Here is a 25,903-nt window from a genome sequence, read left to right as displayed (position 1 = left end):
CATTATTTTATTAAAATAATATTTGATCTGATCTTGCATTGTGAATGGTTGTCTAAACGTTTGCTGATTATTGCTTAAGTTGGTTCCAAGACTAACTTAACTTCACTTCCAGATTCTTCAAGATAATCCTTGGTTCTCAAACATAAACATTGCATGGTAATGTTGCATCACTCTTTTGGTCATGGTTTTCAATCATCTTTAATCAACTTGTTTATATTGTACATAGCCCGTTAGTCTTCCCTATTCTTTAATTCTGCTTGGTAGTTTAGTTGGATTGTTTTAGTATAGTAAAGAGTTTGTTGATTGAAATATGTTTGACTTTGAGTTGACTTATTTTTGTTAATAAATTTTTGTATTTTAAGAAATTGTGTGAATTCATTCCATATATGTGCAGAGTTTATGCTGTTCAATAATGTCAGAGCTCGTCTCACACCTTTCTATTTTGTCCTAATACCATCGCCTTACTGGGCTGGTATTCACAGGACAACCCTTAACAGACCGAAATATTATTTGATAAAATATTAATATTAAATATTCTCAGATTCAAAATTCCAACACCTTGCAGCAAGAAGGTCCTGGGTTCAACTCTTTCTGCATGGAGTTTGCATGTTCTCCCCGTGCACGCGGGGTTCTCACTGGGTACTCCGGCTTCCTCCCACAGTCCAAAGCGAGCCTGTTAGGTTAATTGGTCACTCTAAATTGCCCTTAGGTGTGTGAATGAATGTGTGCTTGGTGTACCCCGCCTACCACCCATAGACTGCTGGAGATAGGCACCAGCTTCCCCGCGACCAACTATGGAAGAAGCGGTATAGAAGATGACTGACTGTATTTTAAAAATTAAATGAATATCTATATCCTCTCTAAAACGTTGAAGAACTTTTAATGACTCATCAGTTGAGCAGAAAAAAAAACAAGAAAGATTTTATTCTTTTTCAACAGCACATTATTAAAAATAAAACCATATAGATAAAAACAACTCAACATAAAAAACTCAAATTATGTAATATTTAGTATATTTTAAATTGTGTTTTATTTTGAAAGGACAAAAGACATACTGTTCCACACTGACTTTGAACGTGGAAGATTGTCCAGATTTCCATAAAATTTTATTTGAGCTTTCACAAACCTCTCTTTTTAATAACCAAAATAATGAAACAATGAAGGAGTTAATTAATCCATGGACCAGTTGCTTTGAGAGACCTTTAAGAGACATTGATGGGTTGAAAACAACACCTAAATTCCTTAGGTTTGACTTGACTGCAGAATTTAAAAGGCCGACCAGAGAAACCATGTATTCTTGTCAGAAACTTGACAAGAATACAGCTAGATGGGGCCAGCAGGACCACGTCATCTGCAAAAAGAAGAGACAAAATCCTCTGGTCCCCAAACCAGACCCCCTCCGGCCCTTGGCTGCGCCTAGAAATCCTGTCCATAAAAGTTATGAACAGGACCGGTGACAAAGGGCAGCCCTGCCGGAGTCCAACATGCACCGGGAACAGGTCCGACTTAGTGCCGGCAATGCGGACCAAACTCCTGCTCCATTTCTACAGAGACCGGAGGGCCTCTAATAAAGGGCCCCTGACTCCATACTCCTGGAGCACCCCCTACAGGGCAGGACGGGGGACACAGTCGAATGCTTTCTCCAGGTCCACAAAACACATGTAGACCGGTTGGGCAAACTCCCATGAACCCTCGAGTACCCTGTAGAGGGTATAGAGCTGGACCAGTGTTCCACGGCCGGGACGAAAACCACACTGCTCCTCCTGAAGCCGAGGTTCGACTATCGGTCGGACTCTCCTCTCCAATACCCTGGCGTAGGCCTTACCAGGGAGGCTGAGGAGTGTGATCCCCCTGTAGTTGGAACACACCCTCCGGTCACCCTTCTTATGAAGGTGGACCATCACCCCAGTCTGCCAGTCCAGAGGCACTGTCCCCGACTGCCACGCAATGTTGAAGAGGCGTGTCAACCATGACAGCCCCACAACATCCAGAGACTTGAGGTACTCAGGGCGGATCTCATCCACCCCCGAAGCCTTGCCACCACGGAGCTTTTTAACCACCTCGGTGACTTCAACCCGGGTGATGAAAGAGTCCAACCCCGAGTCCCCAGCCTCCGTTTCCACCAGGGAATGCGTGATGGCAGGACTGAGGAGATCCTCGAAGTACTCCTGATAATGTCCCCAGTTGAGGTCAGCAGCCTCCCACCCCCACTGTAAACAGTGTTGGCAAAGCACTGCTTCCCCCTCCTGAGGCGGCGGACGGTTTGACAGAATTGCTTCGAGGCCAACCGGTAGTCCTTCTCCAAGGCCTCACCGAACTCCTCCCAGGGACCTAAATAAGATAATTTTCATTATGAATGTGCTTTTGTTTAGCCAAGCTGTTGCATCTAAAGGCTGCAATCCAAATGGCATAAAAACAAAGAAAAGATTAACCATTATGTCAACTGGACAGCACTGGAATTCTAATTTCCCCTCGGGGATCAATAAAGTATCTTTGAATTGAATTGAATTGAATTGAATTGAATTGAACAAGACACCACATAAAACATCAGGAAACTTTTCATGGATTTTATGGTGTTCCTTATATCTCCTTCAGAGCTTATCTGTCAATGTGCCTCACAGGAGCAGCAGATGGTTTCATTAAGGTCCAAAACACCTGACGGTACACTTTAGCTCAATAACGCGCAGGTGAAACAGTAACCAAAACTTTATAGCCAACATGTTTTTATGATCATTATAGATGTGTATAAAATGTTAGTTTTTTAGATTATCTGAGTCAGATCTGAGTCAGATGGAGCAATAACCTGGATGGACCATAGCTAATGTCTGAGTGAAGACATCCTTTCGGATATCCACTGGCATTATCCTCAAATCAAAATGACGGCAATCAATGTGTTTATGATATACTGCTCTCGGCATCTCATCTGAACTGTCTAAAGATCAAACCTCATAACTTCTTATCACAACATAACAGCTTCAGTTTGTTTCCTCCTCAGGTGGAAAACAGACCTGTTCAATCACAGTAAACATGTCTTAGCGATGAGGAAACTTTTCGGTGAAAAGCCAAAGTGCAACATAAAACATCTCACTTATATGTTTTTTAAATTATTTCCATTCAATCTGATTTGAAAAATAAGTGACATGAAAATGTTAAGTTGCATAAAAATTAATTTAATAAAAAAATTTCAAACAGGATTAGATAGATTTTAGAAAAGGCTGTTTAAGCAAATGATTTTGTTCCTGATTATTCATTTTGTACAGAGCCCGCGAAGGGATATGGGGGATTTCTTTTTCTTTTGAGTTCCCACGCAATACTTTTTGGGATAGTTTCCAAACCAGACAACTGCAAAAATAGAACAAACACTACAACCGTTTTTGAGATTTATTGAGATTTATTTTGAAATCGGCCTTAAATAAAAGGATATTCAATCAGACTTAAAGACAGTTATCTCCACTCTGGACAATAATACCGCACTAAACCACATTTGTGACACTCTATTAGCGTAATGCTGCTGCACGATGTGTACTTTTCTTATTGCAGGCCATTAGTGCTAGTGAGTTGAACGGGTCTTCTTTTCCCACGCATTTCATTGCATTGTTGACTGTGTGTTAACCTGCATATCACAAATAAACCATACCAATGCCATATCAGTGCTGTTTGTTTTGTGAGCAGTTTGTCATATGTGCTGCTGTTCCAAAATGCACAGCTTTCCCAAGGTGATTAACAACTTTTGCAAGAGAACACAAAGGCATTGCATGGTAACGCCAAAAATATTTCGAGCAACTGCAATAGTGGGGACACAAAAGAAAAGAATTCCCCTATGTCCCCTCGTGGGCTCCGTAATTTTGCCATAAAACATAATTTGTTTAAAAATAACACAAATTGTAATTCACCATTGCTGCACTGCCTGTTGTAAAAGAAATTGTTGAAGATTGTTGAGTTTTGTGGGAAGCAATAGAAATGAAAACAGGAAAAGTAAAAAAAGAAGTCATATTAAATCAAAAAGCCAACACTGAATAATTTGTGATACAAGCAATCCAGGAACACTAATATTCTGTCTTCATGTTTGGGTTTATTGTTTACATAATTCCCATTATTTATGCATTGCATTATTTAATTTTGCTTCAGATTTATTAATAACTGACTTATTATAGTGGACAATAACAAACAAAGGTGTGTGGCTGTGACAACATTTTTGTCTATGGGAGACAAATTTCCGCTGAAAAAATATCTCAGCTTAATCATTAGTGAAGAACCAGGCTGAAGCTGCAGAGATGGCAGACAAGTACATACGTAAAATGTATCAGTGTGAGCAGATAGATGCATATAATGTGTGTGTGAGTGTGGATCTCCATTTTTTTCCTTTTAGCTCATGTGATGACGTTCGGACCACGCCGTCCTGTCCTCTCGTGAATGTTCGAGATCTTCAGGGCGATCGCGATGAGAGGACCCAGCACCACCTGCAGAAGGAGTAAAGCCACAAATAACCCAGAGTAAACACACAGAAGGATCATCCTTTGAAACCTAAATGGATTCAACAAAGAAGTCTGGTTATTACAGCAAAATATACATCTTCAAACATTTTACAATATTGTTATTATCAAAGGTGTGGGCTTAACTCCTCCTCATCAACAAACAAACAAAAGTAATTAAACAAGTAAAATATAAAAAATCTATACATACATAAATATAAGACATTATAATGAAATCAAATAAACAATAAATACAAAAGATTAAAATAATCAAACAAATACATTAAAATAAATAAATAATGAAATAGTGAAATGAATAGGAAATAAATAAAAAAAGCTATGAAAAAAGTAACATGATAAAAAATAATAAATAAAACTGAGATAAAAATTAGCAATAAATAAATAAATAACAAATAAACAACAGATACACCCCCAGTGGGTCCACCACCTGCAGGGGGAACCGTGAGGGACCGGTGCAAAGAGGATTGGGTGGCGGACTAAGGTGGAGACCTCAGCGGCCCGATCCCCGGATGCTTAGGCTGGCTCTAGGGACGTGGAATGTCACCTCACTGGGGGGGATGGAGCCTGAGCTTGTGCAGGAGGTCGAGAGATATCGACTAGAAATAGTCGGGCTCGCCTCCACGCACAGCTTGGGCTCTGGAACCCATCTCCTTGAGAGGGGTTGGACTCTCTTCTATTCTGGAGTGGCCCACGGGGAGAGGCGGCGGGCTGGTGTGGGTTTGCTTGTTGCCCCCCCAGCTCAGCCATTTCGTGTTGGGGTTTACCCCAGTGGATGAGAGGGTCGTATCCCTGCGCCTTCAGGTTGGGGAGAGTTCTCTGACTATCATTTCAGCCTACGGGCCGAGTGGTAGTGCAGAGTACCCGGCCTTCTTGGCGTCCCTGTCTGGGGTGCTGGATAGTGCCCCTCCCGGGGACTCCATTATTCTGCTGTGGCACTTCAACGGCGGCAATCCCAGAACCCGGTGGTGGACACCGGCAGTAAGGGATGCTGTCAAGCTGAAGAAGGAGTCCTGTCGGCTGTGGTTGGCTTGTGGGACTCCTGAGGCGGCTGACGGGTACCGTGAGGCCAAGCGTGCTGCGGATGTTGTAGGGCTGTCATGGTTGACACGCCTCTTCAACATTGCGTGGCGGTCGGGGACAGTGCCTCTGGACTGGCAGACTGGGGTGATGGTCCCCCTTCATAAGAAGGGTGACCGGAGGGTGTGTTCCAACTACAGGGGGATCACACTTCTCAGCCTCCCTGGTAAGGCCTACGCCAGGGTATTGGAGAGGAGAGTCCGGCCGATAGTCGAACCTCGGCTTCAGGAGGAGCAGTGTGGTTTTCGTCCCGGCCGTGGAACACTGGTCCAGCTCTATACCCTCTACAGGGTACTCGAGGGTTCATGGGAGTTTGCCCAACCGGTTCACATGTGTTTTGTGGACCTGGAGAAGGCATTCGACTGTGTCCCTCGTGATGCCCTGTGGGGGGTGCTCCAGGAGTATGGAATCGGGGGCCCTTTACTAGGGGCCATCCGGTCCCTGTACGAGCGGAGCAGAAGTTTGGTCCGCATTGCCGGCACTAAGTCGGACCTGTTCCCAGTGCATGTTGGACTCCGGCAGGGCTGCCCTTTGTCACCGGTCCTGTTCATAACTTTTATGGACAGGATTTCTAGACGCAGCCAAGGGCCGGGGGGGGTCTGGTTTGGGGACCAGTGGATTTCGTCTCTTCTTTTTGTAGATGACGTGGTCCTGCTGGCCCCGTCTAGCCAAGACCTACAGCATGCGCTGTGGCGGTTTGCAGCCGAGTGTGAAGCGGCTGGGATGAGGATCAGCTCCTCCAAGTCAGATGCCATGGTACTCGACCGGAAAAGGGTGGCTTGTCCTCTTCAGGTTGGAGGGGAGTTCCTGCCTCAAGTGGAAGAGTTTAAGTATCTCGGGGTCTTGTTCACGAGTGAGGGAAGAATGGAGCGGGAGATCGACAGACGGATCAGTGCGGCTGCCACAGTAATGGGGGCGCTGTGCCGGTCCGTTGTGGTGAAGAGAGAGCTGAGCCGAAAAGCAAAGCTCTCAATTTACCGGTCAGTCTACGTTCCTACCCTCACCTATGGCCATGAACTTTGGGTCATGACCGAAAGAACGAGATCCCAGATACAAGCGGCTGAAATGAGCTTCCTCCGTAGGGTGACCGGGCACTCCCTTAGAGATAGGGTGCGGAGCTCGGCCATCCGGGAGGGGCTCGGAGTAGAGCCGCTGCTCCTCCACATCGAGAGGAGCCAGTTGAGGTGGCTCGGGCTTCTATACTGGATGCCTCCTGGACGCCTTCCTTGGGAGGTGTACCAGGCACGTCCCACCGGGAGGAGGCCCGGGGGACAACCCAGGACACGCTGGAGGGACTATGTCACTCGGCTGGCCTGGGAACGCCTTGGGCTCCCCCTGGAGGAACTGGAGGAGGTGTCTGGAGAGAGGGACGTCTGGGCGTCTCTGCTGAGTCTGCTGCCCCCGCGACCCGGTCCCGGATAAGCGGAAGACGACGAGTACGAGTACAACAGATACATTGATAAATAAAAATTAATTAATTAGTAAATAAATCAACCAATCCATCAATCAGTCAGTTAACTTTGACTTCACGTTCTGCTCGTTTATACATTATAAAACTCTGCAATGTTAAAGATATGCTCAGTGAGGAAAAGTAAGTAAACTTCCAACAATAGAATACTTTATAAATACATTATATTGTGCCTTTAAAATCTATTCATCCTTATGGCTCCTTTCTGCAATTTTGGAAATCTTTATTATTTGATGAACACACACAGAATGGATAATGCAATATTTTAATGATAAAACATGCATGTTCAAGCCTGAAAATATAAATTTTAATTAGATTTTAATAAGTCAGTGTTTTTTGTGTATTTGCTTCTCTTTTAGCACATAAATCTAGTAATTTATACGTTTCTCTCTTCCTCCCGATTCCCTGTCTGATTTATTTAAAGCAATGTGCTGTAGATCATTTATTTGCACCATCATACTTCAGTCAAGGATCTGGTTACTTATACCAACACTGATTAAGAATTTATTACTTTTCTTGTGACTGAGCATTACTTTTAATAACCATAGGCAATAAATGACACAGCGACCAAAAAGCACAGAGTTAAACAGAGATTAAACTAGATTCCTGAAAAAGATAACCTAGATAGCATTAGAGAAAACTCTAGAGCTTTAAAAACCTAAGAATGCGTGGTCTGATATTGTAGTGGGCTTTATTACATGTAGCAGATATTCAGTTAGAGAAGTAAAATAATAATAATAATAATAAAACTGAAATGTGGCAGATAAATTTAAGGAGCTACGGCAAGTCAACAAGCAGTTGCTGAGTCATGCCATGTCATGAGTCATGACTTTGACCAAAATTAGCAGCAAGAAAATATCTTGAAGATGTTAAAAGTTGCCTTAAAAATGTCTTATAAAGAATCAGTGTGGATCTGTATAATCTACAGGATGTTCACACAGTGCAGCATCTCCGGTAAACGTGTGTTGACGCTATTTATGCTGACTCAGTAACCAATATCCCATACAGGACACATAAACTCAAATACAAAACAGTAAAATGAATTGTATCCAGATCTTATGCAACGTTAAGGGTTGTCCCCAAATGATCTCAAATCTAGTTAGACAAGCATGATTTATAATTGTGGGCGTTCTGAATGACAATTTCTACATATCAGTCAAGCAGCAGAATGATTGGATGCAGAGTTTGTGTGATTAAGAAAGATTAAATAAAAGAGAGACAGACCCAAATGAGGCCGAACAGTCACTGTGATTTCAACTTTGTAACCACTAACTGTGTTTATATACAGCATGTGCAGCCACAAAAATAACAAAGTGTTCTCAGACTTTCAAAAATCGACAGGTCAATAAACCTAGAGCATCCCCTACATCTATTTGTATCCCTACTAAAGATGTGCAAAAGCCTTAAAATAAATTCATCTTGTCCTGCAAAAGCCTAATCTGAAGGTTGCTGCGTTTCTCTAACAGTGAATTTTGGGTATTTTTTAAACCTCACTTATCACCCTAAGTGTGTGGTGCTACATTTGTTTTTAATTACTAACATGACTGCAGATGTGGGCATCCTTAATTAAACAAGTACTTTATTGTTGCCACTTCCCGACCTGTGAAAATCAACACACATCTATCTTACTTTAATTGCAAGCTTTCTTATGTTTCCTATTGTAAACAGTGACATGTGACAGGAAAGACAGGTTTGTTCTTATATATATATATATATATATATATATATATATATATATATATATATATGTGTGTGTGTGTGTGTGTGTGTGTGTGTGTGTGTGTTCAAGAATTACCATAAAGAACCGCAAATAAAGCTCTAAAATTTCATAAAGGGAAAAATCTAAATATGAGTTTTAAGTTCTAAAAACACACCATGTTTAAACAGATAAGATTACAACATACACCTCACTGGGTTTTTTAGTTCTCGCTATAGGTACCAACAGAAGAGCTGAAGGGTCTGGAGGGCCTGTTGGATAAAAGCATATCTGACAAATGTGTTGGTCCATTAGTAGTTTATTAAAAACAACAAATGTCTTAAAACTAATAGCTTGATTTGCCATTTTTTGGTTGAAAACTATACTCTGGCAATGAAAGATTAATTTATTTTTTGTTTCTTTTACACATCTTTAACAGGGAAGCTAATACATTTGGAGGAAAAGAAAGAAAGAAAGAAAGAAAGGGTTGAATAATTCATGGATTTTATTCGTGCAAATCTTTATCTTTGATCTTCATAAAGTATTTCAGACAAACTGTTCATGATAATGATCTCAAAACAAATAATCCTTATCCTTAGTTTTAATTAACACATAGTTGTTGTAAAGTGGTTCGCCCTTGTTGAAGGTCATAGGTAAAAGTGGGAGTGCACGTACAAACAGAACAGGTACACACAAATACCACACAGCGTCCCTACCTGAGTCTCTCTGCTGTGTCTCTCAGGATCTCTCTCAAAGCTCTCAGCATAAATGCGTATGGTGGTGCCTGTTCCTCCACCGCTCCCACTCATCCGAAACACAAGACGGGAGGAGTCGGTGAACATGATCCTTAAACCCTAAAGTAAAAACACAAAAAATATTTTCATTACAACTGTTTAATGTTTCCTTGGTTAGCTATATAATCCTATGAACACCATATATATAACTAAATGCACATTGAACATATGGTATTTAGCTCTACTGATGCCTTTTTGATGCGCATTGAAAGCAAAAGTCCACTAGATGTCGCTGTCACTGTGCCTTTTGCTGGTAATGAGTTGAACTGTATTTGTTTTACCTTATCCAGTATATAAATAAGGCTACAAGCCCATATATATATATATATATATATATATATATATATATATATATATATAGTCCTAAAATGAATTTCAACTATGATAACTGCTTGGACCCACTGTCTTATGTAACCTCAGTTTCTTTGTGGTAAAAAAACATTTAGAGGCCCACACTTTTTTCTGTTCATCCTTTTAGAAAACGCAGGATATTACTATGATGGGAAAGATCAATATATCACCTGCTGACACACAGAAGACAAGTTTACAAATAGCATTATATTTGGAGAAAAAAAGGAGTAAAAACAAAAAATAAAATGTTTCTCTGGTGGTAATAAATACAACAATAGGATACCCATGTTTCATCTGCTGACTTAAAAGGTTTGTCAAAACATTCCCCCCCTCAGGCATTAAAATGCAACAACAGTTCAGTTGAGTTTAATGGATTATTATTAGCGCAAAGGTCACATGGGCGCACCATGCAGTCAATGAGGAGATAACCTTTTTAGACCGTTCCCTTCACTGATAAACAGAAACTTCTGGAAAACTCCAGTTCCTCACCTTTATCTAGACTCTGGATGTTAGGAGGAAGTGAAAGCACATGTTCAAAGAGAAACAGTGATAATGAGAGATGTCCGCCTGACCGTCTCTGTATATCTGAGAGTCTGCCGGCTCATCTCTAACAATAGAGCAGCAGTTTACAGCAGGCTGACAGACTAATGCTTGTTGAAAACACCGTCTGCTGCAGAGCTCGGACGCAATAAGAGGGGAACATGCATGCCATCTTTAAATTATGGGGACTGTGAACAGGGCTGAGCAAAAATATTCACACTCCTTTACTTTTTTTTAACATTTTGTCATGTAACAACTTCAAATTGTATTTCATTGGGATTCTGTGAAATTAACAGTTTATGTGTTTTATTGAAATTTGATGTGTGATAAACCAACACAAAGGAGTGAGTAATTAGGAAGTGGGAAAAAAAATAAAATGGTTTTTAACATTTGCTATGAATAAAATTCTGAAAAGTGCGGCATTGTTTAGGTCTGATTCTTCTTGTGTATAATTTAGACATCCGTTTTCATGCAGCTCTTCTGTGAAGGCCTCAGAGCTTTGTTAGAGAACCCTCAGTGAACAAGCAGCATCATAAAGACCAAGGAACATGTCAGACAGGTCAGGAAGAATGTTTAGGAGAAGTTTAAAGCAAGTTAGGTTTAAAAGACCAATTCCAAGTTTGGAACATCTCATGGAGCACTGTTCAATTCTCCATCTGAAAATGGGAAGACTATGGCACAGCTGCAAACCAACCTAGACGTGGCTGACAAAAAGTGGCAAAAAGAAAACCATTTTTGGAAGAATGCCACAGAGGTCCTACTAACAGTTTGCTACAAGGAAAGAATGGGGCACAGCAAACGTGGAAAAGGGTGCTCTGGACCACTGCAAAACTTTTAGGCCTACACGTAAAAGACTGTGTGTGGTGGAAAACATCAAACAGAACACAGGTGATGAATACACCACCTTTGAAACATGATAGTGGTGATAATATAATGGCTTGGGAATATTTTTCTTCATCAGTGAAGGGGAAGCTGGTCAGAGTGGAGTAAAATAGCCAAACATTCAGGAGGAAAACTGGGGTGAAGGTTTACCTCTCAGAAGGATGATGACCCTAAATGTACAGCCAGAGAAAGGAATGCTTTAAACTAAAGCATATTCATGTGTTAAAGTTCATGTTACAGTCAAAGTCCAGACCTACATCTATTTGAGATTCTGTGGGAAGACTTGAAATCTGATGTTCTCCAACCAATCTGACAGAGCTTGGACTGTTTTCCAAAGAAGAATGGAAAAATTAAAATAAAATCTGTCTCTAGACATGCTAACCCAGTAGAAACATACCCCCAAAAGACTTGTAGTTGTAATTGAAGCAAAGGTTGTTTCAAATTATTGACTGATTATATTTTGAGAAAAAGTTTGAAAAACATTTATCATAATTCAAAGTAAAAGAAGAAGCTGACCCACCTTAACAACTAACGCAAATACTTTAATCTAAAATGACTATATTAGTAAAGTTTATCTTGAGAAGAAAAGTGAAGATGAAAACTGAAAGATGTTGGTGCAACATTTTCCTAAAACCGACAGCTGACTCTAAGGGCTTAAATCCATCCGCTGTCTGTCTGATATGCAGACAATGCCAGATGAATTCAGTAGCCAACAACAGAAAGGCTGCCATGCAACTGCAGTGTAAATCCTCAACGGTTGTCTGGCACATTTCTGTTTGAATGTGGTTGTCTCCGTGCGCCTACTTCCTCCCCCCTGCGTGATGGAGACGCTGCAAGAGAGACAACAGCTGATATCATTCTGTCCTGGTAGGAATGTGTGCTGTAAAAACATTCACTCGGGGCGACTGGGTTGCTGGGGATTTACCATTTTGGGGTGACCGACTAACTAGCGGTGGACCTGCTGTATACACAATGAGATGTAATTTTGCTTCTGCATACATAAACTGAAACGTTAGGCGAGAGTGTGCATACAGTGCCTTGCTAAAGTACTCGGCCCCCTTGAACTGGTCAACCTATTCCCACATTTCAGGCTCAAACATAAAGATATAAAATTCTAATTTTTTGTGAAGAATCAACAACAAGTGGGACACAATCATGACGTGGAATGAAATTTATTGGATGTGTCAAACTTGTTTAACAAATAAAAAACTGAAAAGTGTGGCGTGCAATATTATTCGGCCCCTTTGCGTTAATACTTTGTAGCGCCACCCTTTGCTGCAATTACAGCTGCAAGTCACTTGGGGTTTGTCTCTATCAGTTTTGCACATCGAGAGACTGAAATTCTTGCCCATTCTTCCTTGCAAAACAGCTCGAGCTCAGTGAGGTTGGATGGAGAGCGTTCGTGAACAGCAGTCTTCAGCTCTTTCCACAGATTCTCGATTGGATTCAGGTCTGGACTTTGACTTGGCCTTTCCAACACCTGGATACGTTTATTTGTGAACCATTCCATTGTAGATTTGGCTTTATGTTTTGGATCATTGTCTTGTTGGAAGATAAATCTCCGTCCCAGTCTCTGGTCTCTTACAGACTCCAACAGGTTTTCTTCCAGAATGATCCTGTATTTGGCCCCATTCATCTTTCCTTCAATTTTGACCATGTTCCCTGTCCCTGCTGACGAAAAGCAGGCCCAAACCATGATGCTGCCACCACCATGTTTGACAGTGGTGTATTCAGGGTGATGAGCTGTGTTGCTTTTACGCCAAACATATCGTTTTGCATTGTGGCCAAACAGTTCAATTTTGGTTTCATCTGACCAGAGCACCTTCTTCCACATGTTTGGTGTGTCTCCCAGGTGGCTTGTGGCAAACGTTAAACGAGACTTTTTATGGATATCTTTGAGAAATGGCTTCCTTCTTGCCACTCTTCCATAAAGGCCAGATTTGTGCAGTGTACGACTGATTGTTGTCCTATGGACAGACTCTCCCACCTCAGCTGTAGATCTCTGCAGTTCATCCAGAGTGATCATGGGCCTCTTGGCTGCATCTCTGATCAGTCTTCTCCTTGTTCAAGATGAGAGTTTAGAGGGACGGCCGGGTCTTGGTAGATTTGCAGTGGTCTGATACTCCTTCCATGTCAATATGATTGCTTGCACAGTGCTCCTTGGGATGTTTAAAGCTTGGGAAATCTTTTTGTATCCAAATCCGGCTTTAAACTTCTCCACAACAGTATCTCGGACCTGCCTGGTGTGTTCCTCGGTCTTCATGATGCTCTCTGCTCTTTGAACAGAACCCTGAGACTATCACAGAGCAGGTGCTTTTATACGGAGACTTGATTACACACAGGTGGATTCTATTTATCATCATCAGTCATTTGGGACAACATTGGATCATTCAGAGATCCTCACTGAACTTCTGGAGTGAGTTTGCTGAACTGAAAGTAAAGGCGCTGAATAATATTGCACGCCCCACTTTTCAGTTTTTTATTTGTTAAAAAAGTTTGACACATCCAATAAATTTCATTCCACGTCACGATTGTGTCCCACTTGTTGTTGATTCTTCACAAAAAATTTGAATTTTATATCTTTATGTTTGCAGCCTGAAATGTGGCAAAAGGTTGAAAAGTTCAAGGGGGCCGAATACTTTCACAAGGCACTGTATATATATGTGGGCTGATATTACTCTTGTAGGTCAGGAACTAAACTTGCCAAACGAAGATTGAGCAAGTATTAGTTGTAATATTAGTTTCTAAGACATTACAAATGATTAGTCTTTTGTTTGCAGAATAAGAAAATAAAATTTCCACTTTAAAAACTTGAAGAGAGCAAATGAGTTAAAATGATTGTGACAGAAAGGTTACATTGACTAAACATGGTAACCGGGTTTTGTGGGAACCTAAACCATATGTTATGGGTGTATGAACAAGTTTATGATATAAAACGACAGATAACATGTTCATATCCAAACATGGAGCCTTGCAGTGGGTGGTCTGGAGGGCAGGAAGGGGGGGGGAGAGTCAACAAGTTTGAAGTGCTGGACCCTCCTGGGTCCATTTAGATTTTTTTTCATGCTTTTCTTTTATTTGATCTTATTTCTGCATAACCTTAGCAGTTCATATACAGTATCTCACAAAGGTGAGAACACCCTTCACATTTTTGCAAATATTTTTTTTTGCATCTTTTCATCGGAAAACACTGAAGATGAGGCACTTTTATACAATGTAAAGCATAACACTGTAAATTTTCTGTCTCCTTTAAAATAACTAAAACTAACTCAACACAGCTGACAACAAATCGCAGGGCAACACAGAGACACACCGGACTTACAACCATGCACACACCCATTCATACCTAAGGGGTATTTAGAGAGACCAATTAACCTAACAGTCATATTTTACACATGTTTTTCTCAAACACATGTGTGAGGATGGATGACTGAATGTATTGTGAAGCGCTTTGGGGTCTCTGGGGACTTGATAAAGAGGTATAGAAGTACGGGCCATTTACCATTTACCATGTTTTTGGACTGTGGGAGGAAGTCAGAGTACACGGAGAAAATGCACAGGATGAACATGCAAACTCCATGCAGAAAGACCCCAGGCTGGGTATCTAACCCAGAGCCTTCTTGCTGCAAGGCAACTGCAGCCACAGGGAATTGTGCCACTGTGCAGCCCCTGACCAGATAATAATAAAAAAATGTTTTCTAGTTTTTGATTTAGCGTACCTTTTGTATCCAGCAATACATTTGCCATAACTTGTGTATTTTACCAAAGAAAACCCCAGGTTTCAACAAAACACATTTGTTTTTATCATCTTTAGGGTTTTTGTCATATTCTGCAGCAACTTCCAAGTATTCCTTCTTTTGAAAAGCTAAGAATCTAAGTTTTATCTCTACACATAATATGTTTGCAACTGACATCTTACATTTGGAGCCGTCCCACACTGACCTGGTTCCGAGCAACTGTCCCATCCACAGGATCAATGTACTCAAAGTTCTCAGCCCGCTCCACGCTGTAGACATTGTCTCCCACAGCAAACTTTTGAGTGCTGAAAGCCTTGTCTGAGATTACTGTCTCCAGATCCCTCATTAGGTAGAAGGCAGCACGTGGGTCCAAGCCTTCATAGTCAAACCTGAAAGTCATAAACAGACAAATGCACTCACAAACATTTCAAACAGATATTGCTAGGTTCAAAGAGCTAGAAAAGAAAAACTTTGCCATAGATGATCAAAAGGTTTTAATGTTTTTCATTAGGTTATTTATCTCTAATGCATTTTCAGACTGGATTAATTTTGCAACATTTCATCAACAGCCCATGACATTTATAAGGCCCCTGAATTCTCAAATTGTTGATTAATGGGGTGAGTGACTTATTCTTTCTCAAAATTCTGACAGATGTTTTAAAAATCATGATCATGCCTGGTCCTTATCCTAACTCATTTGTCCTTGCCATTTCTGTCTTGTGGGAATTGTTCAATAGTTTATAAAAGCTCTCTGTGGGAAAATACACTACAGAGCTGCAGCAGCTATCAGTGGGAACAGTTTCTGCAGAAACTTTAACTGGGGAGAGGGTGAAATAAGGACAAGTGACTTCCAGGCAGGCCTTGGTATACAGTATTTAGCTTTGGTATGGACTGGGACAATAGAAAGCACGGTTAATTCAACAAAGAAAATCACTGAAGAAATGTGGATGCTATCTTTAGCATTTTAGCTATTTATTGCTAACATTTACTTCACAACGCACTACATTGCAGTCCGTTCATTGCTAGAGCATTCGCCAATCGACTGAAAAGATGAAAACACATCAAGAGAAGTTAGATTGTTGCATTCACAGACAGATGGCTAAAGGTCTTTCAGAGCTCATCACCTGCAGAAGTAGTTGCGGCCAAACCTGGCCCAGTGCTCCCTAACAATCTCCTCCACACGTTGTTTCCTGGCGGCCATAATGGACAACCATGCCAGCACCGACCACAGGCCATCTTTCTCGCGAATGTGGTCAGAACCTGAAGGAGAAATACAAAGAAAATATCACAACCCCTGTAAACTTTGTCATATAGTTTCAGAGAAAACATCCAAATAGACGAGCTGTCTTTTATATTTCAGATATCATGCAAAATACACAAAACACAGTTTATGTTACTTTAATTAAGATTATTGGTAACCCTTAAACATGGATACACCTAACCTGTTCTGACTGTAAAACTTTGTGAAAAGCATATGATCTTCCTCAGGTAATAGTGTAACAGAAATTGCCATGGTCATTACAGTCTCACAGGTTTGAAAGAACCTTAAAACACTGTCAATACAGTCTGCGTCTGTGAAATCATGGGGGGCTTGACTGCATAGCACATGGGTGACTAACATATACAGTATCTAAAAATACCATAGATGAAGAAAAGCATCTTGGAATTTTTGGGAAAGTCTGTTAGTAGATCCATGGTTACTTCAGTACAACAATGCTAAACCTCATTTTGCTGACTGAAAACAGGGTGGTGTCATGGACAGAATTTTCCTGTTAGACCACCTCTTCTACCTCTTCTGTGTCCCTTGAGATTTCTCTATTTTATTTTAACATATTTTGACACATGGTATAATTTTTCCAGGTTCAATCTAACGTTTAAACTTAAGACTTCTGCATTTTTTGTGTCACTGCCTCCCATTTATGCTGTGATTCTTTGCATTATGATTTATATTTGTGATTTGCCCTGATGTGAAAATCCCCTCAAAATTCAATGTTTTAATTGTTTTCTAGGCATAGATGCTTTTCATGTACTGTAAAACTACCAATTTGAATTATATTGTATGGTAAAAAAAAATCTGATAACATTTTGAGGACTTTGCATAAAAAAATTAAAGTGAATGGGAATCGATGTTTCTTACAATTTTTAGCAATTCTAGGTTCAGATAATAGCCTCCACGAAACATCCAATTTATATATATGGGGTTATTTTTTAAATAAATTTTTGTATATATATATATATATATATATATATATATATATATATATATATATATATATACACACACAATGGGGGTAGAAATTGTTAAGGGGGCAAATGTATGCCGATTAATCTCTGCTGTATATTAAAAATGACAAAGCCAAACATACTAACACAAACAGGTCCTGCTGCTTCCCCTGGATACACACTTTCAGAGACACCAAGCAGAAGATCACCCCAAAGTCTCTTTCACAAGGGGGCTGTTAACAGCGACAGCTGCACAGTTGAGGTATCTCAAAGGTCAAGAATGTGACAGTAATGTTTCCATGCAAGACCTTAAAGTGGAAAAAGGACTGAGGTGTTTGTAGGTCTCTTTCTAAATTCTTTACATCTACAATGAACAGAATCAAAGACCTGAAAGCATCTTTCTGCCTCTATCACCCCTTAAATAAGCAAATACAGCTATTGTCCTCATCAGGCACTGAAAAGATGAGAAGCGCTGTTGATTCCTGTGTCCGGCTCCATCAGCGTACAATTGTTAGGAAACTGACAGTTGTGATTATCTAATCCCAGCTTTACTGTCTGTCTACCCTTTTGTCTGTCGCACGCTGTCAAAGAGGAGTCAAAGAGGGTCACCCAATAAAACAGATTCAAGATCTGTATCATCAAAGCACAGCTGCACTCATTAATGAGCGCTCATTGCAGGAGAGCTTTTCTTTTCAGCTCAGCTCTGCCCTTCATCACCTGCTGCTAGGAAGCTGTTAAAAACATGTTAACAAAAAGTTTTATTTGAGATGTAACAAAGACCACATAAAGTATTTTTTTGGAAGGTTGACACCACATTTGTTCTAATATTTTCACCCAAAATATTTTGCACAAATCTAGAAAATGGTTCATTAAAGGTTAGTAGAGTCGCTTGTTTTTATCTTCAGATAAAAGGCCTGGGTAACGAAGGTCACAATGCAGAGCAAAGTTGCACATAACTGGCTGAATTGTCCTAGTTCATACTGTCTGGACATGTTGGAGGTAGTGAAGAGTAGAAGCGGTGCACAGCTCTGACGATTTACTCTGCAAGGCTCTCTCTAAGCTTTTTGCCTTACAAGGATAGACAACGAGTGAGCTTCCAATGTTCTCCGGGCTCTTCAACTCTCTGCTTATTCTCCTCTCATCTCGATCAACGCTTGTTCTATTCGGACTCAGCCACCATCTGATTTCTTCTCTCGTGTTCTCACCTCCTAGCATTTTTCTGCTTTTACCTCCACAGTTTTGCTGTTTGTTCAATAAAATCAAAAAAAGGTAAAACAATTGAGGACAATAAACTGAAATGTACTCCGATGGGTCAGATTTAAGATGACAAAGATCAACAGCCAATACACACGTCTCATCATCTGCAGAGTTTTTAAAATCATTTCTGGCCATCTACAGCATGTTAGTGTGTGTCTGCATTTGCATTTACTGAAAAATATTTCCCCTGGAGGCTTGTCGGCATGTTGCGGTGATTCATGGATCCCCTGTCTCCTTTTATAGCAGAGGAATGAGGATTATTTACACATGCGGTCAGGGTCACAGCCCTATCTTCTATTAGAGTCCTCTGACTGGAGTTGAAGGCGGCCAGGATGCACTGCTTACTACTCTAAACCTGAAATAGACTGGAAGAGAAGCAAAGCTGTGATATTTAGGCTGACATATGATCACTTGCCCATTCGACTTTTCCTCCACTGATATTTCCGTCCTATAGAATGCCTTGCAAAAGTATTTACATACCTGGAATGTTTCACATTTTTTCACCTTACAACCACAAACCTCAATGTATGGGATTTTACGTGATAGAACAACATGAAGAAGAGCGTAATTCTGAAGTGGATAGGACACACATGGTTTTTATATTTTTTGTATAGATACTAATCTGAAAAGTGTGGCGTGCAGTTTTGTTGAGCCCTCTTTACTTAGATCCAATACATAAAATCTAATGGAATCAATTGCCTTCAGAATTCACTTCATTAATAAAGAGAGTTTGAGAACATTAGTAAACAAACACCATCATAAAACCAAGCAACACAGCCATCAAAGATAAAGTTGTGGAAAAGTTTAAAGCAGAGTTAGGTTATAAAGCAAGCTTTGAACATCACACAGAGCTCTGTTTGATCTATCATCCAAAAATCCAAAGAGTATGACAAAACTTCAACTCTACCAAGAAATGGCTGTCCACCTGCATGGACAACCTAAGAAAGAAGCGCATTAATCAGAGAAGGAGCCAAGAGGCCCGAGGTAACTCTGGGGGAGTTGCAGAGATCCACAGCTCAGGTGGAGAAAGGAAAACTATTATTCCCCCACTCCACAAACTTGGCCTTTGAAGTTACAAGAGAAAAGCTCCTGTTGAAAAAAAATTAAAGTCCCCTTTGAAGTATTCCAGTAAACATGTAATGGACACAGCAAATGTGTGAAAGAAGATGTTATCTGATCAGATGAAAATTCAACAATCTGGCCTACCAGTGAAACACAGTTTGCTTCACCCTACTTCACACTAACTACACACTAAGCTGCATGCTGTGAGGAAGCTTTTCCCTTTCTTGGGAAAAGGAAGCTTGTGAGAGTTGATGGGAAGCATGAATGGAACTAAAACCAGGGCAAACATGAAAGAAAACTTGAGAATTTGAGAATGTTGTGGATGTTCACCTTCCAGCAGGACCATGACCCTAAATATACAGCCAGAACAACAATGAAATAAATTACTTCATAGCAATGTGCCAGAATGAGCCAGGCGAAGTCAAAACCTGAATCCAATTGAGAATCTTTAGCAAGATGTAAAGGTTGCGTATCAAATTTACACTCTCCATCTAGTCTGACTAAGCATGATCTGTTTTACAAAGAGGAATGGGCAGGTCTGTTGTAATGAAACAAAATGTGAACAAGTGTAAGGGGTAGGAGTGATTTTGCCAGGCATTATTAGTCTCACAGGTAGAGATGTCACAAGATCATAATAAATATTTTTGAAAAGTTAAAGAGTAATACTAGAGAATATCAGACTAAAAAATGACTTGCAGTACTGTGCTTAAGTCATGGTTCATTCCACAAATAGTCCAAGAAGACAGCATTTCTTTAAAAATACTTTTAAACCATAAAAACTAGGAAAATACTTCAAAAGAAAGTCTATTAATCAAGAACTCTTTAAAAAAGAAGTTTAGAGCCTTTGAGAAAAAGTTTAACATAGTGGAATCAGTTTAAAACATCTGGACAGCATTTACATTTGGGGAAAAATAAATTAAAACTATGGGGCAAACAACTCTGTAGAAGCTGGTGAGTGTCGCCCTCCAAGTGTTTGCACGTACCTTCGCAACAGTTGATCCACATAGGAGGGGATTTCTCAGACACAAAACCCCACAAATTCTCCAAACCAGGGGTTTGCACCTATAATCCATTCTTTGCTACTTTAGTTTTTATTATTTTAACTGCCCATGTCTTTTCAACAATCACAAATCTCTCTTCATGAACCTTTTATGTTCAGAGTGTGTGCTTGTGTGCTAGATCGTACCAGTTCCAAAGCTCTCCTCCCCACATAGGGAACAGCGCCCAGAATCCATCAGGTTCCCGAAGTACCTCCAGCCTGTGGGAGTCTCATAAAGAGCCAGCTTCATGGCTTTGGCTACCCTGCAAACAGCACAGGAAAGAAAAGAGAGAAAAACAAAACCATGTTTGTACCTTTGCTTTTCTCAGATCAGAAGAGTGTGTCAGTAAGCAAGTCCTCTGACCTTTGAAATGAAGCAAACCAAATGCTGCATGACAGCAGCAATCTGCCAACAGTTCATCCAATAGGCAAAATACTGCAGAAACAAAATGAGTCAACCTTTCACTCGATGTTCTCCCAACGCAGGCAATGTAGTCACCAAACAACAGAAAAACAGAGGGAGTGTGCTTATGTGTGAGTGCATGTGTATACATCTTACAATGGGGTCATGAGGAGTGAGCTGTGTGTGTGTCAAATATGTGCGAATAAAAGGTAAAGGAGAATCAGGGGTTTTAATGTAGGTTCAGAGAAACAGAGACTAGCTGATCAAAATCACATAAATTACCTAAAGAGCTTAATTTCTCCTTCAGAAGTGTTGCAACTGCGTCAGTTATTGGCAGCCCTCAAAAAGATGTGTAAATACAGACTTAAAATAAATGGCTGCCATCAAAGATTAGTGACCCCAAGATGACATTATTTGCTGCAGTTTTCTAACAATGAGCTTTGAAGATTCTTTTTCACTTCCCTTTTGCATCTTCCTCACTGTGTGTGGTGCAGCGGTCAAACCTTGTTGGTTTTAACTGTTTAACTATTCCTCTGACTGTTGATAGGAGTTATTTAATTTTGTTTTCTTTAGGCAGATCCATAGTTTTTAAGCTCAACAAACATCAGCCTGAACTGTATCCCATGTTCTCTTGTTTTTCCTATTTGGAAGAGTGGCTAGAAGAAGTGGGTTGCTATGATGCCCTGTGGATCCCATATTATAGCATATTTATAACCCAGAGAAACAGCAAATGAGTGATTATATTGTCATGTTAAAAATCTGCAGTATGAATCAGAAAAACTGTTTAGTAATGTCTTTTTTTTAAAAGAAGAAAAAAATAAACGTAATAAATGTAATCAAACTAAAATTGGGATTTTTCGGATTTTCTTTTGTAAGAAAAAAAATAAATAATAGGTAAAAATTCCCACAACTCAGAAAATAAGTTGTTGATTAAATAATTATATGTGTGATAATTTAAATAAAGTAGAAAATATAAAGTAAAAACATTTACCTATAACTGTTTAAGGTTTCAATAAGTTGCAAAATACAAAATTTAGGCAACTTATTATATACCATTAGTATTCATTATATATTCAAAGTATATATAATTATTGAAGTGTTTGTTTTTTTCTTTCACAATTCAATTTCCTAATTGCGCAATAAATAAAAATTGTGCACAATTTAACTGTTTGATGTATTTTTTTATATTTTGATTTAAAGTATCACCTTTTTAAACACTTCAAAAAAGCAATTGCAGAATCATTAGTAAAAAAAATAAAAATTTGACTCATCTGTTTACATTTACAGACCTACGTCAAAGCTTCTCGAAGCTTCCTTTTAAGTGTAAAATGTTTGAGAAAGTTGTACTTTCTCATTTCTCAACAACAGTGAGGTCTTGAAAACTGAAGTCAGGGGAAGCAAAGGGATGTAAGAAAATATTTAAAAAGAAACTTTTTTTTCTATGACATGTCGACACATCTGTTCTGCAAGAGAGAACGAAACTTCAAGCAGAAAACAGGAAGGCTAAATAAAGTACAGCAAAGTTGCTCTGTTTTCTCATTTTGAGCTTTATATCTGTACCATTTATGGATCATACAAGATTTGGAGATGTTGACAGCTTCTGGAAATATCAGAGTAGGGTCTATGTTCTCTAGAATTCACACAGAAACAGCTGGTTTTTTTTTATGATAATCATCCTAACCATAATAAGATGCTAAAGACAATTTATACTGTCAACTTTGTAATAATTTTGTCTTTCTTTTAAAATATTAAGTAAACCTTATTTCACAGCAAATGCTCTCTGACACACAAGGTGTGATGTTGACATTGTCTCTAATAAAAATAATACGTGACAGCTTATGACAGGAAGGCAAGGAAAATAATAGTTTGAAAGCTTTTCTTATATATACTTGTATTGTAGTTCCTAAAGAGAAACAGGAATTGACAAAAGCTTCAAAGTCCAGAAAACAGAAATCGGATAATAAATTCAGCTCTAGCTATTCCTTTCATTGTACAAGAAGCTTAAGAAGCTGCAGTTGGCTAAAGTTAAATCAATGTTATCATCCCATCTACTTGATGTTGCCCACACCTCCTCACGCCATCAGCGAAAACCTCTCCATGTAAACACACATGATTAGATCGAGATTTCCTGAAGCATATATCTAAAGTAACAAAACAGATTTTTCAGTGAAAGGAACATATGTGGACATATCAATCTATGGGAACCCACTGTGTAATATATCTGAATGTGGGTGGTTTTCACGGTTTTTAAGTGGCGGTAAAAACATCTGCATAAAAAGTATGCCCATAAATAAACCCCCACAGTGTTCAGTGAAGTTGTTTACAAGTATAGGGAATGGATTACCAAATATGAGTAAACCAGCTTAATTCCCCTCCGGGGATGCTAGCACTGGAAAAGAAAGTCTGGCATTCCTTAAAAGAAAACAAACAGGTCCATTTGACAAGCATTTGGTGCTTTAAATGGCACATCCATTGGCCAAAATAAGCCTTTGGTCTTAACACAGTAGGATCAGTTTTCAAGCAGGATCGCTAAATTACGGACAAAAAGTGTGAGAGTCAGGTCGCTTTGGCTCTGATAAATGTACAGATCAAATGAGAAAGGAAGACCAGGAACTAAACAGATCACTGCAGGCCTCTCGGCTTTCTATAGGGTATTTAGTTTCAGAGGATGATGAGTGAAGGTAGGGCTCTTTTTTTGCATTGAAAGGGGAGCTGCTGCATGCACAACAGTGACCATAGTCCCTTTTCTACTGAAAGTGCAATGTTTTAAATACTTTGGATATTTTTACGGAGCTAAAAGGAATCTGGAGTAATTTGTGCACACTCTGTTTCAACTGCTCTAAAAGGCAGTGGAGAATTAGTTTAAATCAGCCGTACGTAATGATGTATGAGGAAGTTGTGAAGAAAACTGCACTACATCTCCAGTCCAGTGGGTGGTGTTAATAAAAATAAATCAATGTCCAAACAAGCAAAGCCTGACTAACAACCCTGTATCCAACAATTTGTTCACAAAACAAGATGGAGAACACACAAATGGCTTTTTTGTTTGTGGTCCACCACATTGTAATTGAAACCTAGCAATCCACATGGGAACGAAGGCAAGCGATCACCTGAAGACAACGTCTTAGAAGACAACAACTCGCAGCTCTTAAATATGGCAGGTGAGCAGAAGTCAGAACACTGAAAAAAGGGTCCACCGATCATCGTTGCTCAGCACATGATCCCTCCCCGCAACAATGCCGGGGTTATCTGAAAATCCTACCCCCAGACCGAGACCTTTTTATCCGGAAAAATGTGGCTCAAAGGAAATTAAAATTACTTGGGTAAAATTGTCAAATCCTGTAGATGTCCCAGGTAATGGCTGAAATCGCCATTACCTGGGACCTGCTACTTCCACCTCTGTGCTTGCTTGAACTCTTTCTCCCGTTGCTCTCTGTTTGCTTGGATTGTTTTCCCCTAACTTCTTATCTCTCAGTCCAAAACTACAGAAAAGTTGGACCTCTACCGACAGTTCAGGGCAGAGATGAGAGGTTCAGAAGACTGTAGCAATTGTCAAACCACTGTTAAAAAACAATACTCTGGACAAGTTGTTTGCAAAATTACAAACCGATCTCAAATCTCCCATTTACTATATCAGTAAAGTGATTATGAAAGCTGTGTTTCAACAGTTAAATACGTTCCTAACAATGACGAGCTGCTTTGATGTCTTCCAGTCAGGTTTCCAAGCTCACCAAAGCGCCAAGACTGTGTTCAATGACATCCACATAAATGCAGACTGTGGAAGAACCACAGTGCTGGTATTATTGGACCTCAGTGCAGAATTCAACACTGTTGATCACAGTATATTATTAAAGTGACAGGAGAACTGGGTCGGTCTTTCTGGTACAGCACTTACATTTTAGCCTTACTTGAAGGACAGGGACTTCTTTGTGTCAACTGGTAACTTTACAACAGCGTTGACAAAAATCACATGTGGGGTTCCCCAAGGTTTTATCCTGGGACCCCTCCTATTCAATATCTATATGCTCCCCCTAGCTCAGATCACAACAAACAACAATATAAGTTACCATAACTACGCAGATGATACACAGTTCTACATAACAATGTCACCAGGTAAATATGAACCTATTCAAGTATTGGCTAGATGCAAAGAACATCAATGTTCAAACTGAAGTGATTATTTTTGGACCAATGGAAGAGCAATCAAGAGTCAGCAGAAAGGTTCAGCTCCTACAGCTAAAAAACTACTGATCAGGCCTGAAATCTGGGTGACACTCATTAAGTCGGCCTCCTATTACCTGAAGAACATTTCCAGGATAAAAGGACTAATGGATCTTGACAAACACATCCATGCATTTATCTTAAGTTGAACTGATTGCTGCAACAGTGTCTTCACAGGTCTGCCTAAAGAAAAATTGTCAGACAGCTGCAGCTGATCCAGAGCACTGCTGCCGGCGTCCTCACCAAAACATCACCCTGTTTCTAAAGTCCTTACACTGGTTCCCTGTATCTCAAAAATAGACTTCTGTTAGTTTTTAAGTCACTGAATGGCTTAGCACCAAAATACAGAAAGATGTGTTGTTGTTGTATCAGCCTTCCAGACCACTCAGGTCTTCTGGTTCATGTCTACTCTGCATCCCCAGAATCAGAACCAAACATGGAGAAGCAGCATTCAGTTCTTATGCTCCACTAATGTGGAACAAACTTCCAGAAAACTGCAAAAATGTTTAATCATTGAGCTCTTTTAAATTAAGGTTAAACCCCATTTGTTTAGAATTGCCTTTGACTTTTATATTTAAACTGTTAACTAAAACATATTGGCAAGAGTTTCTGCTGGGGATAAAGGTTAATAATGACTCTGTCTGTTCCACCCTGGAACAG

At 39.9% G+C, this 25,903-nt stretch overlaps 1 protein-coding gene across 2 annotated transcripts in view; it reads right to left on the bottom strand.

The window, feature by feature from the left end:
- Positions 1 to 4,052: 4,052 nt before the first annotated feature.
- pgm5 (phosphoglucomutase 5) overlaps positions 4,053 to 25,903 on the bottom strand; it is a 37,256-nt gene continuing 15,405 nt past the window's right edge. For both annotated transcript variants that reach the window (XM_047382518.1, XM_047382519.1), the window contains 5 exons: positions 20,767 to 20,882; positions 16,163 to 16,298; positions 15,244 to 15,427; positions 9,451 to 9,588; positions 4,053 to 4,460 (listed from right to left, as the gene is read on the bottom strand). In XM_047382518.1, coding sequence (XP_047238474.1) covers positions 4,371 to 4,460; positions 9,451 to 9,588; positions 15,244 to 15,427; positions 16,163 to 16,298; positions 20,767 to 20,882 — 664 coding nt within the window. In that variant the 3' untranslated portion in view covers positions 4,053 to 4,370. The remainder of the gene's footprint in view (positions 4,461 to 9,450; positions 9,589 to 15,243; positions 15,428 to 16,162; positions 16,299 to 20,766; positions 20,883 to 25,903) is intronic.

Source organism: Girardinichthys multiradiatus, chromosome 12 (assembly GCF_021462225.1).
Source record: "Girardinichthys multiradiatus isolate DD_20200921_A chromosome 12, DD_fGirMul_XY1, whole genome shotgun sequence".
Lineage (NCBI taxonomy): Eukaryota > Metazoa > Chordata > Actinopteri > Cyprinodontiformes > Goodeidae > Girardinichthys > Girardinichthys multiradiatus.
Note: the sequence above shows the minus strand (reverse complement) of the source record. Positions and strands in the feature narration are given on the sequence as shown.